This window comes from Hyperoodon ampullatus (genome assembly GCF_949752795.1).
Source record: "Hyperoodon ampullatus genome assembly, chromosome: 11".
NCBI classification, from domain to species: Eukaryota; Metazoa; Chordata; class Mammalia; order Artiodactyla; family Ziphiidae; genus Hyperoodon; species Hyperoodon ampullatus.
In genome coordinates this window covers 28,283,003-28,297,568 of record NC_136924.1, presented here as the reverse complement: position 1 = coordinate 28,297,568, position 14,566 = coordinate 28,283,003, and the positions used below count along the sequence as shown (strand labels likewise).

Sequence of the window (14,566 nt, the reverse complement as noted above, 5' to 3'; positions counted from 1 at the left end):
TACAATGGTATGTTAGTTTCTGCTTTATAACAAAGTGAATCAGCTGTACATATACATATATCCCCACATCTCCTCCCTCTTGCATCTCCCTCCCTCCCACCCTCCCTATCCCACCCCTCTAGGTGGTCACAAAGCACCAAGCTGATCTCCCCGTGTTATACAGCTGCTTCCCACTAGCTATCTATTTTACATTTGGTAGTGTATATATGTCAGTGCTACTCTCTCACTTCATCCCAGCTTACCCTTCCCCCTCCCCATGTCCTCAAGTCCATTCTCTATGTCTGCATCTTTATTCTTGTCCTGACCCTAGGTTCACCAGAACCATTTTTTTTTTTTTTTTAGATTCCATATATATGTGTTAGCATATGGTATTTGTTTTTCTCTTTGTGACTTAACTTCACTCTGTATGACAAACTCTAGGTCCATCCACCTCACTACAAATAACTCAATTTCATTTCTTTTTATGGCTGAGTAATATTCCATTGTATTTATGTGCCACATCTTCTTTATCCATTCATCTGTCGATGGACACTTAGGTTGCTTCCATGTCCTGGCTATTGTAAATAGAGCTGCAGTGAACATTGTGGTACATGACTCTTTTTGAATTATGGTTTTCTCAGGGTATATGCCCAGTAGTGGGAGTGGTGTTTTATTTTACATTTTGTTGCCTTTTTCATTTACCCACCAATATAAGTACATAATCTGAATGAAGACAATACAAGAGTTATTTAGGAAGCTATTTAAAATTGATGAGGAACAAACTCTAAAACTGCTCCAACAGGAAGTAGAAGATGAGAAAGAAATGAAAAATTAAAGAATAGAAAGGCAGAAAGCAGCCCCATATCAGAAAGAGTAAGAAAAATGTGAAGAGAAATTTAAAAGCTGGAGGCAGTTTTGAGACAAGTCGAAAAACAATGTAGAAGATGTGAAAATGCTTTGCTCTGTTTGACAAAGTAAAAATGGGTTGTTTTAGAATCGTAGAAAGTGTCACTTCCTTTTAAATATCTCTGTGTTTTTAAATTTTTAACCTTGGACAGTCATTGCTCTCACTAACTTTTTGTTTTTTTGGTCTTAGACTTTGTTAAGCCGTCTTTGTGCATGATGGGTGTGGCACCCACATGGGGTAATATTTATTGGTGTTGGCTTGTTGCAAGTACAGTATACTAGATTGCTTCAGATTTCTTTCATTAAAACAAGCATCCCCAGGCACCAGGACCCGAGGGTGCTGGCGGAGCTTCCCCCCTTCCACGCACATAGCTTTATTTTCTTAGGAAAGCACAGAGCTCTGGGTTAGCATATTTTATTTTTCTTTGCTTTAAGATGTTTCTTTTCTCTTGTTCAGAAGTAAGCACTTTAAAGGATCTTTTTGGACTCGCCAGCAATGGTAAGCATCTTCTCTGTTCTTGGTATGTGAGTTTAGTATGTCTGTGGGAAGAGATGCTGAATGAATGTTCTTGCCTTTCAGCCCATCTAGGTGCTAAAATATCTCTTTATTTTTAGAGCATGACCTCTCAATGGCAAAATATAGCAGGCTTCCTAAAAAAAAGGAGAATGAAAAGGTATGAATACCTGCTTTCCATTTTGCACTTCATTTACTTAAGCTCCTTTTATGTTTCCCTATTGTGAATTTGTGGCATTGAGGGTGTCCTGATGAATTCTTTTTTTCTCCTGTACATGGATTAAAAATATATATATATATATATTTATTTATTTATTTATTTTTGGCTGCGTTGCTGCACACGGGCTTTCTCTAGTTGCAGCGAGCAGGGGCTACTCTTGGTTGTGGTGCATGGGCTTCTCATTGTGGTGGCTTCTCTTTTTGTGGAGTATGGGCTCTAGGCGTGCAGGCTTCAGTAATTGCAGCACGCAGGCTCAGTAGTTGTGGCTTGCGGTCTCTGGGGCACAGGCTCAGTAGTTGTGGCACACGGGCTTAGTTGCTCCGCAGCATGTGGGATCTTCCCGGACCAGGGATCGAATCTGTGTCCTCTGCATTGGCAGGCAGTTCTTAACCGCTGTGCCACCAGGGAAGTCCCTGGATTTTTAAAATATTTATTCCAAATCTCATAAGTAGACTTCTTCTCTGTTCTAGCTTTTTTCAAACTGGTTTATTAAATGTCAACTTGGAACCATTGTAAAATGATAATCACATAATGATTCTAACTTAAGCTTGATAGCTCATATGGTTATCTGACACACATATACTTGGGCATTTGAACTCCTTGCCCTGATTTTTTAACTCATGCTCTCTAGCTTTTTAGCTGCTATAGATAATATCGAATATTTTCAGGCATATAGCTTTTACTTCTGTTCCATGATTTCCTGGGAGTACAATCTTATGAGTGAACCAAAATATTTATGGCTTTGAATGCATGCTGCCATATTGTTTTCCTAAAGGATTGTAGCTCTTTGTAGTGCTACCAGCAGAAAGTATTGTCTTCACCCCAGTGCAGCCTCACAAATGCTGAGATGCCGTTAATTTGGTATTTTTAATTTGGATTTTTAAAAAACTTGAGGTGGAATCTCATCTGTTTTTCATTTGTCACAAAAATTGTTCTAATGAATAAACAAACATGTTTTGAAGTTGCATGCTCTTACAGAATTGCCACTTGCTTTGGACAACTTGATGTTTGTTTTCCTTTCCCCTTTTAACCAGGTGAAGACTGAAATTGTAAAGGAGGTGGCAGCTGCCCGGCGGAAACAGCACCTTTCATCCCTTCAGTACTACTGTGCTCTCAACGCGCTGCAGTACAGAAAGCGAGTGGCCATGATGGAGCCCATGCTAGGCTTTGCCCACGGACAGGTAGGGTGATCCCTTTCCCTGAGGCGTCAGACCTAAGCCAGCTGTGGAGAACAGCATGGCATTCTGCTGACGTAGCCCTTAGGAGATACTGAAGCATCATCAGAGAAAGAAACACAGGTGCACAGCCTCCCTGGAAATTTCTGAGATCCAGCACTTGGAGAGCTTCCAGAGGGGCTGGGTCATCATTAGTTGGACTTACTAGGCTATATGTGCAGGGAATGATGGCTTTGATCCCAAGACTCCTATGGGGAGGAGCTGGCATGACCCTTTGTGTCGGATTCAAATGAAAGCCAGGCCTGGTCCAGTTTTCTGAGAAGCAGCTGGCTCCCAGGTTGGTGGAGCTAGGCCTACAACCCAGGACTCCACACGATCCTTTGCTGCTCGGTGTGGTAAGGGTCACCCTCAGCTGGGCTCTTCTTTAAAGATACGTTGCTGAGGTTATTGCTGGCACCTTGGCATCTGGGGCGTGGGGAAATGTTGTCACTGCCTGATGAAGTCTCTGTAGAATATTTATCCAGCTTCTTCCTCCCATTTCGTGGGCTACTGAACGTTTGTTTGCAGGGAGGCTCCAGTTTGGGGGCTGGGCCCTTGACCGTGCAGCACTAGCCCTCACCCTCCATCCCTGCCCTGCTTTAGCCCCACTTAGGTTGACTCCAAAACCTCACTTGGGCATGTGAGAAACACAGCTGGGAACCTTCTCTCAGTTGACAATCTAGGAACAGAAAGGAATGTGAGGAAGCAAAATGTTGAGAAGAAAAAAAGCAACTTAAAAAAACCCACATGTGAGCATCTATTTTTTTAAAATACATTTAAAAAATACATATATTTCAAAAGAATACAATATCAGTTTCATTCAGGGAAAAGGAGAACAAGAGAGGATCTTTAAACATCTAAGCTCAGCCGTCTGTCTTCTTCATCTGGTTATTTTATTGTTGCGGGATAGGGACACTAAGGTCAGCTGGGTGTCTTTAGAGGTCGTATTGAACTAGAGCTGTAAAACCTTTCTGTGTCAGCTGAGTAAAGCTGGATGAAAGCAAACACTAGCCCTGTGCAGCTGTGGGCTGCAGTCCTCAGCAGAGCCTCGGGAGCTTGCCCCGCGTCCTCGTGATGGGCACTGTGTCCGCACGTGTGTCCTCGCTCCCTCCCTGTCACCCTCCCCCTCCCCCGCCCATGTCCTGGCGTGGGTAGAGAATGCCAGTACTCCTGTGCTCGCTCTGATTAATACCTCCTCTCGCATCTGTCCTCCCTGATTGACATTTCTTGCCTTTGAAGCCGTAATTCCTGCTCAGTTAGAGACCCTGAGTCAGGGAGGGACCTGGACTCAGCATCTCAGAAAGATGAACTGCTCCAGACCTGATGGATCAGTGCTTGGGCAGCTTGGTTGTTCAGAGGAGGGTCTTCACAAGTCCTAAAAGATGGGTTTGATACTGGCTGGTTTCACTCGCTTCCATGGCCAAGGACTCCACCACTTCTCCCAGCCTGGACACAGTGGGGAGGACAAGACATTGGGTGCAGTAGCACCAGTGTAGCCCCCGTGCCTAGGAAGTCAGAACAGAGCACACCGTCATTGTTGGGTGGTGGCAGTGTCATTTTTGAGGACCGAGGATGGCACGTTTCATTTTTCATATGAAAAGTGTGCAGATTTCAAGACCAGAAGACCAGATAAAAGTCTCACCCTGCAGACCTTTTAATCCTGATGAAAACTATAGTTCCTTCCGAAAGACCAGGTTGTTGTCTGACGCCATGAATCTTTGGGATGACTCTAAAGCACTTGCTGTCCTACTGCCTCATCAGCCCTCTTTAACCAACGCCCATTGAGCATCTGCTTTGTTAGTTGATGGTCCTATGACCATAGTACTTCCTACTGTTCACAAAGGGCCATGAACTTAGGTCTTTGGATGATGTTGCACTGAATGAGACTTCTCAGCACCACCCACCTTAGTGGAGGTGGTTTGACTCCATTCCTTCCTTCCGTGGCCCTCATTAAAGAGGTTTCCAATTAGACCATGATTCAGTCCTCAGGCCTGCATACAAACTGAGGTTTTGTTATCTGTGTACAGGTTCATGAGAACACAAAAATGAACTCTAGTGTCATATTTACAGGGTAAGTACTACATAATGTGGCTGTAGAAGCCAGTGTCGTATCCCTTCCTTCCATCCATTCATTCATCAGGGTTTTTTTAGGGATTGCATGAGCCCCTGCCCTAGGCATTTACAGAGTAGTAGAGGAGCTAAGATAAGGAATTAGAGGATAAATTCCAAGGAGTTCAGGGAGGGGAAGGGGAGAAGAAGCCACCTTGATGTTGTGCCCTTAGAAATGTAGAATGCTTGTTTAACAGACCTTGATAGTCAACATTTCAGGGACTCAGGTTGGCATTTACAGTGTTGATCTCTGTATGGTTCAAAGATCATGGGGCCAGAACATCTCCCTGCAGGTATACCTTGCATTAGGATAATCATGATCATTGTGTTTCTGTACTGTGAAAACTAAGTACGTTGGTGTACATACTTCCCCAGGGTGTCTGGGGAGCCACGTGTAAGGAGTCAGACGGTGCTGATGACAGCTACTAGCCTTCTAGAGGTGAGAGGTCGATCTCCATGCCCACCACCCAGGGCCAGGGCTGCTTCCAGATCAGAACGCTGGGGAGCAGCAGGGGCCTTGTCCCCTGTGTCCAGCACCTGTGCAGCCCTGCTGTGTCCTTCTCATACACAGTCACTTTTAAGTTGATGTCGGGGTTGGAAGAGCCTTTTAAGGATCTTCTGCCCCGTCTTCCCTCTGTTTACTGTCTAGAATTCACACAGGAAAAAGGCTGCTGATGAGAATATCAAAATAATTATCAGTAGTAATTACAGATGAGGTGGTACGTACCAAGCGCTTATATTATCCCTGGTCTTTACTGCCTTGCAGCAAGTTAGGAGGCTTCACCCTCCTCCCTCTACAGACACACCAGGGGCTTTGGGAGGCAATCTCAGCCAGTGAGGTGGGGCTCAGCAGAGAGGCGGCAAGTGCTGCCAGCGAGGAGGGGCCAGCCAGTGTCTGCCGCCCCTGTGCTGTTAGTCTCACATGTCATGAGTTCATCGATCACCTTTCTTAGACAGTTTTCAGAATATCATAATTATATCTTTCAGATTAACGTTTTTAAGAAGGGAGCAGAGATGTTTTCCCAAAGTATGGACAGCTTCTTATCCTCCGTTGCAGACATGGTTCAAAGGTAATGCTGCGCTCCGGTTTGCATCTCATGTGCCTTTTGCCTCTCCTGCTGACTCAGTCTCTCTGGGAGGTGGGGGAGGCCCCCAGAGAGCCCCCTGCCCCCTCCACTCCACGAACGCTCAGGACAGCGCCCTCTTCTTAGCTGCAGCTCTTTGTGTGGTTGAAAAGTCATGATTTCTGCAGTTCTTGACCCGTGTGGAGCCAGAGTCCTATCTCCTACATTAAAAGACTAAATAAAAGATTATAACGTCCACAGGAGTACTTTCCCATTAAGTCCAAGTTCCTATTCTTAGGATCTCCTTTTGTTAAGATTCACATTTCACATGCTATAAGCCTATGAGTCCAGTTTAGAAGAGATGCTTGCTTTTTTCTTTGAGAGCTAATGGGGTTAGCGGCCAGAAGTGCTGCAGCTTTTCAGGACACTTAACATCACATTGATTTATAATAGATAAATAAGGCCTTAAGCCTTTTTTTTAAATTAATTTAACAAACTGCAGTCCAGCCTTGCAAATGTTTATTTTTAACAAACACAGTGTCATCTCTGCAGACTGTCCTGCCCGCGTTTAATTAAGGCTGGGGCTACCCTGGGTCTCCTTCCTTCCCGTCATCAGCGTCTGCGGTAGTGAGCTCGCTGGAGGCGCCCAGGCACCGCCAGCACCAGGCTTACTTCATTCACAGCGCAGACGTGTGGTTCCTTGAACACTCCTCATGATTCCTGGAGTATAGAAATAATGTCTCTCTGTATATACGTGTGTTGTTGATAGGTAAATATACAAAACAAGTATAAGTATAGGATTTTGTGTGGAAAAATGAAGAGAAAGTTGTTCATTTTCTTGAGGATGTTGCATTTCAAAATACCTTAAGAAGGCCAAGCAGTAAATTTATTTAGACAGAAGTCTCCGTAAAATGCTGAAGATAAAGAATGAATCGCAAGGAAAACCAGTGCTGAGCGTCATACAGGCACGAGGGGAGAGTTGTGCTTTAGGAAAGCATAGATTCCTTCCTGAAAGTCCCTGAACTGTTGTCTTCCTGATCGTTGGATGCAGGTTAGATTTATAATTATTCCAGAAAGCAATTTGTGAAATCCGAGCTCAGTTTCCTGCCTTTTAATTTGATTGTCAGCCCCTGGAGGGTTAGGAGAAAGTGAGAGAAAGGAGCCTATTAAATTGTCATTTAAAAACCCTCTCCCTTGTCTCTCACTGTCTTTCTCTTACCTTCCTTAACTCTCAGAATCCCATGGTTTTCTGTTTCTGAGAGAGCTACTTGTGCTTCACATTTTTTTCATGTACTAGATTTTTTTATTAACTGGTGGCAGGACATTCGTGCCCATTTCCGAGATGCTGCAGTGTGTATCTTTCCACACATCCTGCAGCCTGTGTCCTCTCTCCTTGTCAGTGTCTCTCTCAGCCGTTACTAGGCCACCAAAGTGCAGCACCAGCTGTTCCCACAGTTTTGTGACTGGGCGTTGAAAGCCCCGGCGACACAGCCTGCTCCCGAGGGCCGGGTCTAGTTCTGTGAGTCGTGCTTCTGCTACCTGACCAGGCACAGCTTGTTACAGGGGCAGCAGGCAGGGCTCCCAGTGGAACCTGGGAGCACAGGAACCTCCCGGTTCAAACGGCTGAAGCATTCAGCTAAGAATTCTAGTTTTCCTATCCCTTACGTTGTATCCTGGTGAGTAGATAAATACTGCTGCACCTCTGCCAGTAGGAGGGGTCTTGCTGCCACATTGCTGGGCATCAGCAGCCAGCCAGCCCGAGTGGCCAAGGAACCACATCTAGTGGTGGCTCTGGGCTCTGCAGTCCTTCCCCAGGAGGTGAATGCCTGGTCTCGCTGCGTCAGGGTGTGAGAGGATTCAGAACCCAGCCTAAACCCAGACGGCTGGCATTTCACACCACCCCACAGTGCCAGGGGCTTTTCTTCCAGTCCCTACTTCACAGTGATACACTTCAGGCTTTTTTCTTGGCTCCTTCTCTCTCTCTCTCTCTCACACACACACACACACACACACACACACACACACACACACGCACACACACACTTTTTTTAAATTAAATGAAACGTGATTTAAAATAAAAATCTTCGAAGGGAACAATTGAAGGGGGTCACTTTTCTACCCTGCTCTTTGAGTTCTGGGGGCCTCAGATTAGCTCAGAGTTTCTGAGCCTCCCTGTATGGGTCGGGGAGCAGAGGGGGGACATGGTGTCACGTTGGTTCACATGAGGGCTTTTCTGGGGGAGACAATCCTTACCTTTCATCAGATCTTCAAAGAGGCTTCTCACAAAAGCTGAAGGACCTAAGCGGTTCTGTGTACTTTTGGCTCCCTCCATACACTTCTGTACAGCTTAACTTCTTTTTTTCTCATTCCATTCTCTCAGCCTTGGCAATGACAACTCCATTAAACTAATGAAGTTTGTTGGTGGAGCCCCAGATCGTTCCATTCAAATATCAAAATAGCCAAAATTAACTTGGACTGACCGCTTGCCTCAGGGTTGCATTAAACAAGACACAGGTGGTCTACACTGTGAACCTCTAAGAGGAGCATCTGGAGCACACAAGTCCAACCTCAATCACCTACAGAACGCTTTTGAAAGGAAATGCTGAGGAGCTCACTCTGTAAAACACTAGACTCGCCAGCCCCTAGGCTTCCTCCTGATTTCAGCATTGGAATTTGGTCCTGTCTCCTTTACACAGTGGAGAAGTGGAACAACGCCTCTAGAGTTTGTTTTCTCAGATGGAGGGCCCATTTTGGCAGACTGTGTTTAGGACTATCACCCAGGCTGTCACCCCTGGGTGGGGTAGCTGTTGAGGCCTCACGTTATGGGGAGAAAGGGCAGCTGCTTATTTCAAGCTAAAGCTTCCAGCTTTTCCATGCCTCAGACCATGGGCAGATGGGCCGGCCAGCCTGCACCATCTCAGGGCAGTTGTGTGGCTCTCATATAAGGAAAAGCATTGCTCTTGGCTTTGCTGTTGCACCTTGGTACCACCTCCTGGTCACTTTCCGGTCTCCAGTGGCCGTCCCCACCATTCCTGCCTAAACCGGGGGGTGGGGGCCATGAATGACTGCCGTTTCCTTCTTGCTTTTCCGGCTCTTTCACAGGCTGCCAGCACATGCGGCTCCTGAGGATGGGTTCATCTTCTAAAACTTGCATCACCAAGTCTGAGCCTGGATACCACTGTGTCAACAGAGAAATTATTTAGCTGGGTTCAGGCATCGTCCAGTGGTATTCGCTCTGTTTGAAAATAACAGTCATATAAACACTTTTGGTAGCACAGACCGGAGTCCCTGTGATCTCCAGCTTTCAGAGCCTCGGAGGTGGAGCGTCGTGCCCCACCTGTGTGAGGCAGGAAGCCGTGGGGAGGCTCCACCATCTGCTGTGACAAGTGACTGACCTGACACCTTCTGTCTCAAGCATCCAGGTGGAACTGGAAGCGGAAGCGGAGAAGATGCAGGCATCCCAGCAAGAATTACTTTCTCTTGAGGAAGCTGTTTACACTCCAGACTTCGATGTGGCTGCACCCCAGATCAACAGGAACCTCATCCAGAAGGCTGGTTACCTTAATCTTAGAAAGTGAGAGTTCATTGCCTGCCCCTTTTTCTAAAATCTGTGTTCCCTGGGAGTGGCTAAAAAGCACCTGTTAAGTGCCCCATCAGAGGGTGGGGGTGTGTGAGGTTGGGTTAGAGCTCCCGCCACAGCGCCCCTCCTGCCTGGGACATAGGAAGTGTCTGGGCCCAGGTCCCAAACTGCACTGAGAGATGGGGCTTGAAACAGTCGTGTGAGTAAGAACCCAGTCAGTGCGTAGACTCCCAAGACACCACAGGCCGCCCCTCCCTGGTCACCATGGCCACTTGACATAGACTGCTCTTAACTCTTATCATCCTAGACCTTTGAGACCCTTCCCCAGACCCCTGATGGGTGAGAGCAGTGTGCCGGTGATGCAGCACTGAGGCCAGAGTCTGAGGGCCAGGAAGCTTCCAGAATCATCTGGGTTCATATAGACTGAACCCCATGTTTAATCCTCAGGTTTCAGATGTTCACTATGAATTAAAGAGGTGCCCAGGTTTGACTGTGCCTGAGAGCAGGTGGGGTTGTTGTCAGGTGCGGTGGTGAGCTGTGACTTTGGTCAGACGTCCTGGCCCGGCTGGGCCCCGCTGCCCCGGCGTTTCATCTGTAAAATAGAGCTGAAGATTGCACCTACTTCATAAAGTTGTCACAAAGATTGAGTGAGGTAATTCCTAGCAGGTATAAGTACTCAAATGTTAGCTGTTACCACTTTTGGAAATTGTAATAATTGAGGCAGGAAACCTAGTGCCCCATACATAGTCGCTACTCAGTAAATACCGAATCAAATAAATATATTTGATATCCCCCAAATGGAGGATGTGTGAAGAGGCATTGCCAGCTGTTTTCTTACCAGGTTAGAGCCTTTCAAAGGTCTGTAAAGCTCATTGAGATCACAAGCCAGAGGTCTCCTTTAGTTCTGTACAGATAGAAAACTCCACAAGGTTCTGGTTTTATTTGCCAGGAACTAGATTTCTCTCTTGTAAACAGCCCACAGAAGAAGCATAACATCTAGCTGGAGCAAAACCCAATCTGGTATAAAGTGCCCAGGATTCTGGGGTGTGCGCTGTGGCCGGGGTAACCCTGGTGACTCTAACTCGACTTAGAGCAGTTCAGCTCTGTCTTAGAGAAATGATCTTGGAGGTTTTCAGTTCCTGATGGTGTTGGACTAATTCTGTTTCCAGATCCCGGCTTTAGAAGCCAGAGACTGGCTGCAGTGGGGGTGGGCGCCCCCGCCCCCACCCTGGAGCTGGCTGTGGCCCAGCCTTTCCCACCTGAGCAGAGCCCATCACCTCCCAGCTCGCTCAAGCTAACCTGTGCCTCTCCTGCTACTCTTTGCACTTGAATTGCTTTCAGAGAAGTTTTGCTGTAACGTAAAGCAACACATTATTTCTAAGATGCTACCAGTACCCGTACAGAGGCAGCAAGACTGAGGTGCCTCTCATGCTTCCTAGTACTAATGAGCTTTTCACAACACAATTCTTGCAGTAAAACAGGGCTGGTCACCACCACCTGGGAGAGACTCTACTTCTTCACCCAAGGCGGGAATCTCATGTGTCAGCCCAGGGGCGCCGTGGCCGGAGGCTTGATCCAGGACCTGGACAACTGCTCAGTGATGGCGGTGGACTGTGAAGACCGACGATACTGCTTCCAGATCACCACTCCCAATGGAAAAGCGTAGGCCACACGGGTTTTATGTGGGAGGAAACAGGTGCAGCGACCCCACTTCTGCCAAGGGCCTCCTAGGTCACTCCTCTGTGCCAGCCCTCCACGGGGGAGGCCCCGTTCTGGGTGCTGTTGACCTTTCGGGAGGGTGGTTTTATGTCCTCTTTAAGCAAGCACACAGGACCATATGGAATCCAGCCTGCCTTATCTAAGAAGTCCCAGAGAGGATTTGTCTGTGACTGTGGAGAAGAGGTGACCTCCATGTGTAAGACGGTGACAGGAGCTGTTTGTCAGCGGAGACTCAGAGAGAGGGGTGGGGCCGTAGCCGCTCCTCGTCTGTTCTAGACAAGCCTTTGTGTCCACATCACGGGGTCCGGGGGCTGAGGGGGAGAGTGGGTGCTTGCCCGAGGAGTCCGCGTCCCCAGCTGACACAGGAGATGTGAATAGGACATGCCACTGCAGCAGAGTTATTCGTCAGCACTCTGTCCCCACATCTGCCGTGCACCTCGGGCCCAGGAGAGGCCATGTTTGCAGGATGGCAGCCATGTATCATCCCAGTAGATCCCATCCCAGTGGGACCCCCTCTCACTTAGAGCAGTGGTTTCAAACTGCTCCAAGGAGTTTGGAGCCCCATGAATTGCTCCAGGCTTCACCTGCTTGGGGGAGAGGAGTGGCCCCGTTCTCAGTCAGAGCTGCTCTGCTTGCATTTGCTTTCTCTGTTGGGCCTCTGAGTTGAGATTTTATTTAAACAATAACACGTTCATGGGGAGGGGGCAGCGTTGGTATGATGTAGACCATCTCTTCTCCCAGAATGGCAGAGCATTTTTAGACATCATCCTTCCTCTCTGGGTGATGGTAAATGACCTGGGAATGAAGCTTCTGGATTCTAGTCACAGTCCCAGGCAGTTACTTAACTCCTCTGGGCCTTGGTTCCCTCAGATAAGAAATAGGGATAAAATCCATGTTCCCCACCTCCCACAGATGAGATGAGGAACAAAGGGACTGGCAGGTGTGGAGTCCCTTTAAGGGTGACGCCTTCGCACAAGTAGAGCCGAATTATTTGTGTCTTATTCCTGGCCCGCTGCATGCAGATATTCAGTCACTGAGGTCCAGGAAGCACTCACTTAGATGTACTTTATTTCAGGGGAATAATCCTCCAGGCAGAAAGCAGAAAGGAAAATGAAGAGGTAAAGGTTTTGTTTGTTTCACTTCTGTTCTAGTATAGTGGGTGACTTTGGGATTCAGCAGGTTTTTTTAATGTCATCTACAGTGGATATGTGCAATAAACAACATCTCCAGACAGATCTACCTGACTGACAACCCAGAGGTAATTCACAGCTGCCCTACATGCGTCTCAGCTCTTTTCTCAATGTGAAAGGTAAGCGTCCACCTCTTGGAACTGAGCCTGTCTTCCTCTGGATTTGTAGGCAGTCGCCATCAAGTTGAATCAGACGGCTCTCCAAGCAGTGACTCCAATTACAAGTTTTGCAAAAAAACAAGAAAGCGCTTGCCCCAGGTAACTAAAGGACAGAAAAAAACTAGCTTTTGTGGAGCCAAACTGTGTATTAGGGATTTCACCTGTACTAGGAATTTCATCTTTACAGCAGCGTGGTGTTCAGCCCTGTTGTACAGAAGCAGTAACTGACCAGGAAATGGTAAATACTTTGCCCATGTTCACAGCACAAATGAGGGGCTGAGTCAGAATTCAAAGCTTTCAATGTCCACCTCCTTCCCCTGGACCATGCAGCTGCAGCCTGAGCACACAGGACACACACTGAGTATCCTGCGAGTCAGGAGTTCTCCCCACATTTCGTATCAGCATCAACAAAATTATGGAACCAAAACAAAATTTTTTTTAAATAAGGAAGAAAATCACCTTTTATGTGTCTATGTTATGGTGCAGCCCTTATCATATGTGCATTTATTTCACATATATATTTTTCATATTTTCACATTTTTCATAATTGTTCCTTTACACACTATTGCATCATTTGTTATTATTGACTATTTGAATATTTAGTTTGCTTCTCCTTCCTTTGTTTGCTGTTGTCGTTTACAGTGAGGATTTTCACACATACAGCTTTCCTCTTGTTTTGAATACTGCTTTAGGATTTATTCCGGGAATGCCATCTTAATGGGAGTTTCCATTTGATTAAATAATAGAAGGCTGTATTATCTGTTATGCTAATGAGAGCATGGCATCACAGGGCAAGTTGAAATCCTGCCTGTATTAGGCCTCCATCTTTAGTGGCATGGTAGAGTCCCGTTACATGTTTTACAGGTGCTGTCTAATGACTCCAGAAGAAAGTTGTGAGAAAGCTCAGAGTGGTTGGGTAACTTCCCAGGGTCTCAGTGCAGTGCAGTGTGGAGCCAGCGCTCGCACGCCCAGCCCTGGGATGCCAGGAGGAACGGCCCGAGAGAAAGCAGAGAACAGGCTGAGTCCGATGGTGAAAGAATTAGGTGCCCTGCTGAGGAGCCACAGGCAGGGGAACAGAACTGCAGGCTTTGACAAGAGGGGAGGCATAGTCAGAACCGGCTGGAAAGACTGCTGGGCGGCACCTTCTGGGAGAGAGCGGATGGGGCGGGAGAAGGGAGGGCAGCGAGGCCCCATGGGATGTCCCTGTGATAGTAGCTGTGAAACAGAACATGGGAACCTGAGCAAAGGGAATAAAAATGGGGACGAGGCAACAAGTCTGAGAACACTCCAGTGCCATAATTTAAGGGTAACAGTTTACACAAAAGTAGCATGCTTACTAAGTGCAGCTTTAAGGAACGCACTTTATAAATGGAAATGGAAATACAGATCCGGCCAGTGGGGCTAACCTGTGAGCACTGAACTGGGTAAATGTGTCTGTCTTCTCTCTATAAAGCCACACGAGTGTTAGAGGGACATAGTGAAGAACACTGCACTAGACTTGGAGTTAGGAGACATGGTCTTAATAACAGCTCTGAACACAGCTAGATGTCCTTGAGTGGGTCGTCAGCATTCTGGGCCTCTGTCTCCTCAACTTTGTGATATAAGACGAGAGAAATCAGACCGCCTCCAAGGCCTCTTCCAGCTCTAAAATGCTGTCTTTCTGGGGTGTAATCAGAAGGTGTGATTGGTTTTCTAAAAAAACAGTCTGGGGCTTCCCTGGTAGCGCAGTGGTTGAGAGTCTGCCTGCCGATGCAGGGGACACGGGTTCGTGCCCCAGTCCGGGAAGATCCCACATGCCGCGGAGTGGCTAGGCCCGTGAGCCATGGCCGCTGAGCCTGCACGTCTGGAGCCTGTGCTCTGCAATGGGAGAGGCCACAACAGTGAGAGGCCCGCGTACCGCAAAAAAAAAAAAA

At 47.1% G+C, this 14,566-nt stretch overlaps 1 protein-coding gene across 2 annotated transcripts in view; it reads left to right on the top strand.

Moving 5' to 3' along the window:
• Nucleotides 1–14,566, top strand: part of APPL2 (adaptor protein, phosphotyrosine interacting with PH domain and leucine zipper 2) — a gene marked incomplete at both ends in the record, with an annotated part of 51,495 nt that overhangs the window by 24,461 nt on the left and 12,468 nt on the right. The window contains 9 exons of one of the 2 annotated variants that reach the window (XM_079714388.1): nucleotides 1,343–1,384; nucleotides 1,501–1,559; nucleotides 2,654–2,800; nucleotides 5,930–6,012; nucleotides 9,422–9,580; nucleotides 11,060–11,248; nucleotides 12,381–12,423; nucleotides 12,507–12,563; nucleotides 12,664–12,752. In XM_079714388.1, coding sequence (XP_079570514.1) covers nucleotides 1,343–1,384; nucleotides 1,501–1,559; nucleotides 2,654–2,800; nucleotides 5,930–6,012; nucleotides 9,422–9,580; nucleotides 11,060–11,248; nucleotides 12,381–12,423; nucleotides 12,507–12,563; nucleotides 12,664–12,752 — 868 coding nt within the window. Of the gene's footprint in view, nucleotides 1–1,342; nucleotides 1,385–1,482; nucleotides 1,560–2,653; nucleotides 2,801–5,929; nucleotides 6,013–9,421; nucleotides 9,581–11,059; nucleotides 11,249–12,380; nucleotides 12,424–12,506; nucleotides 12,564–12,663; nucleotides 12,753–14,566 lie in introns of both variants that reach the window. The other variant, XM_079714387.1, reaches the window with a different exon arrangement.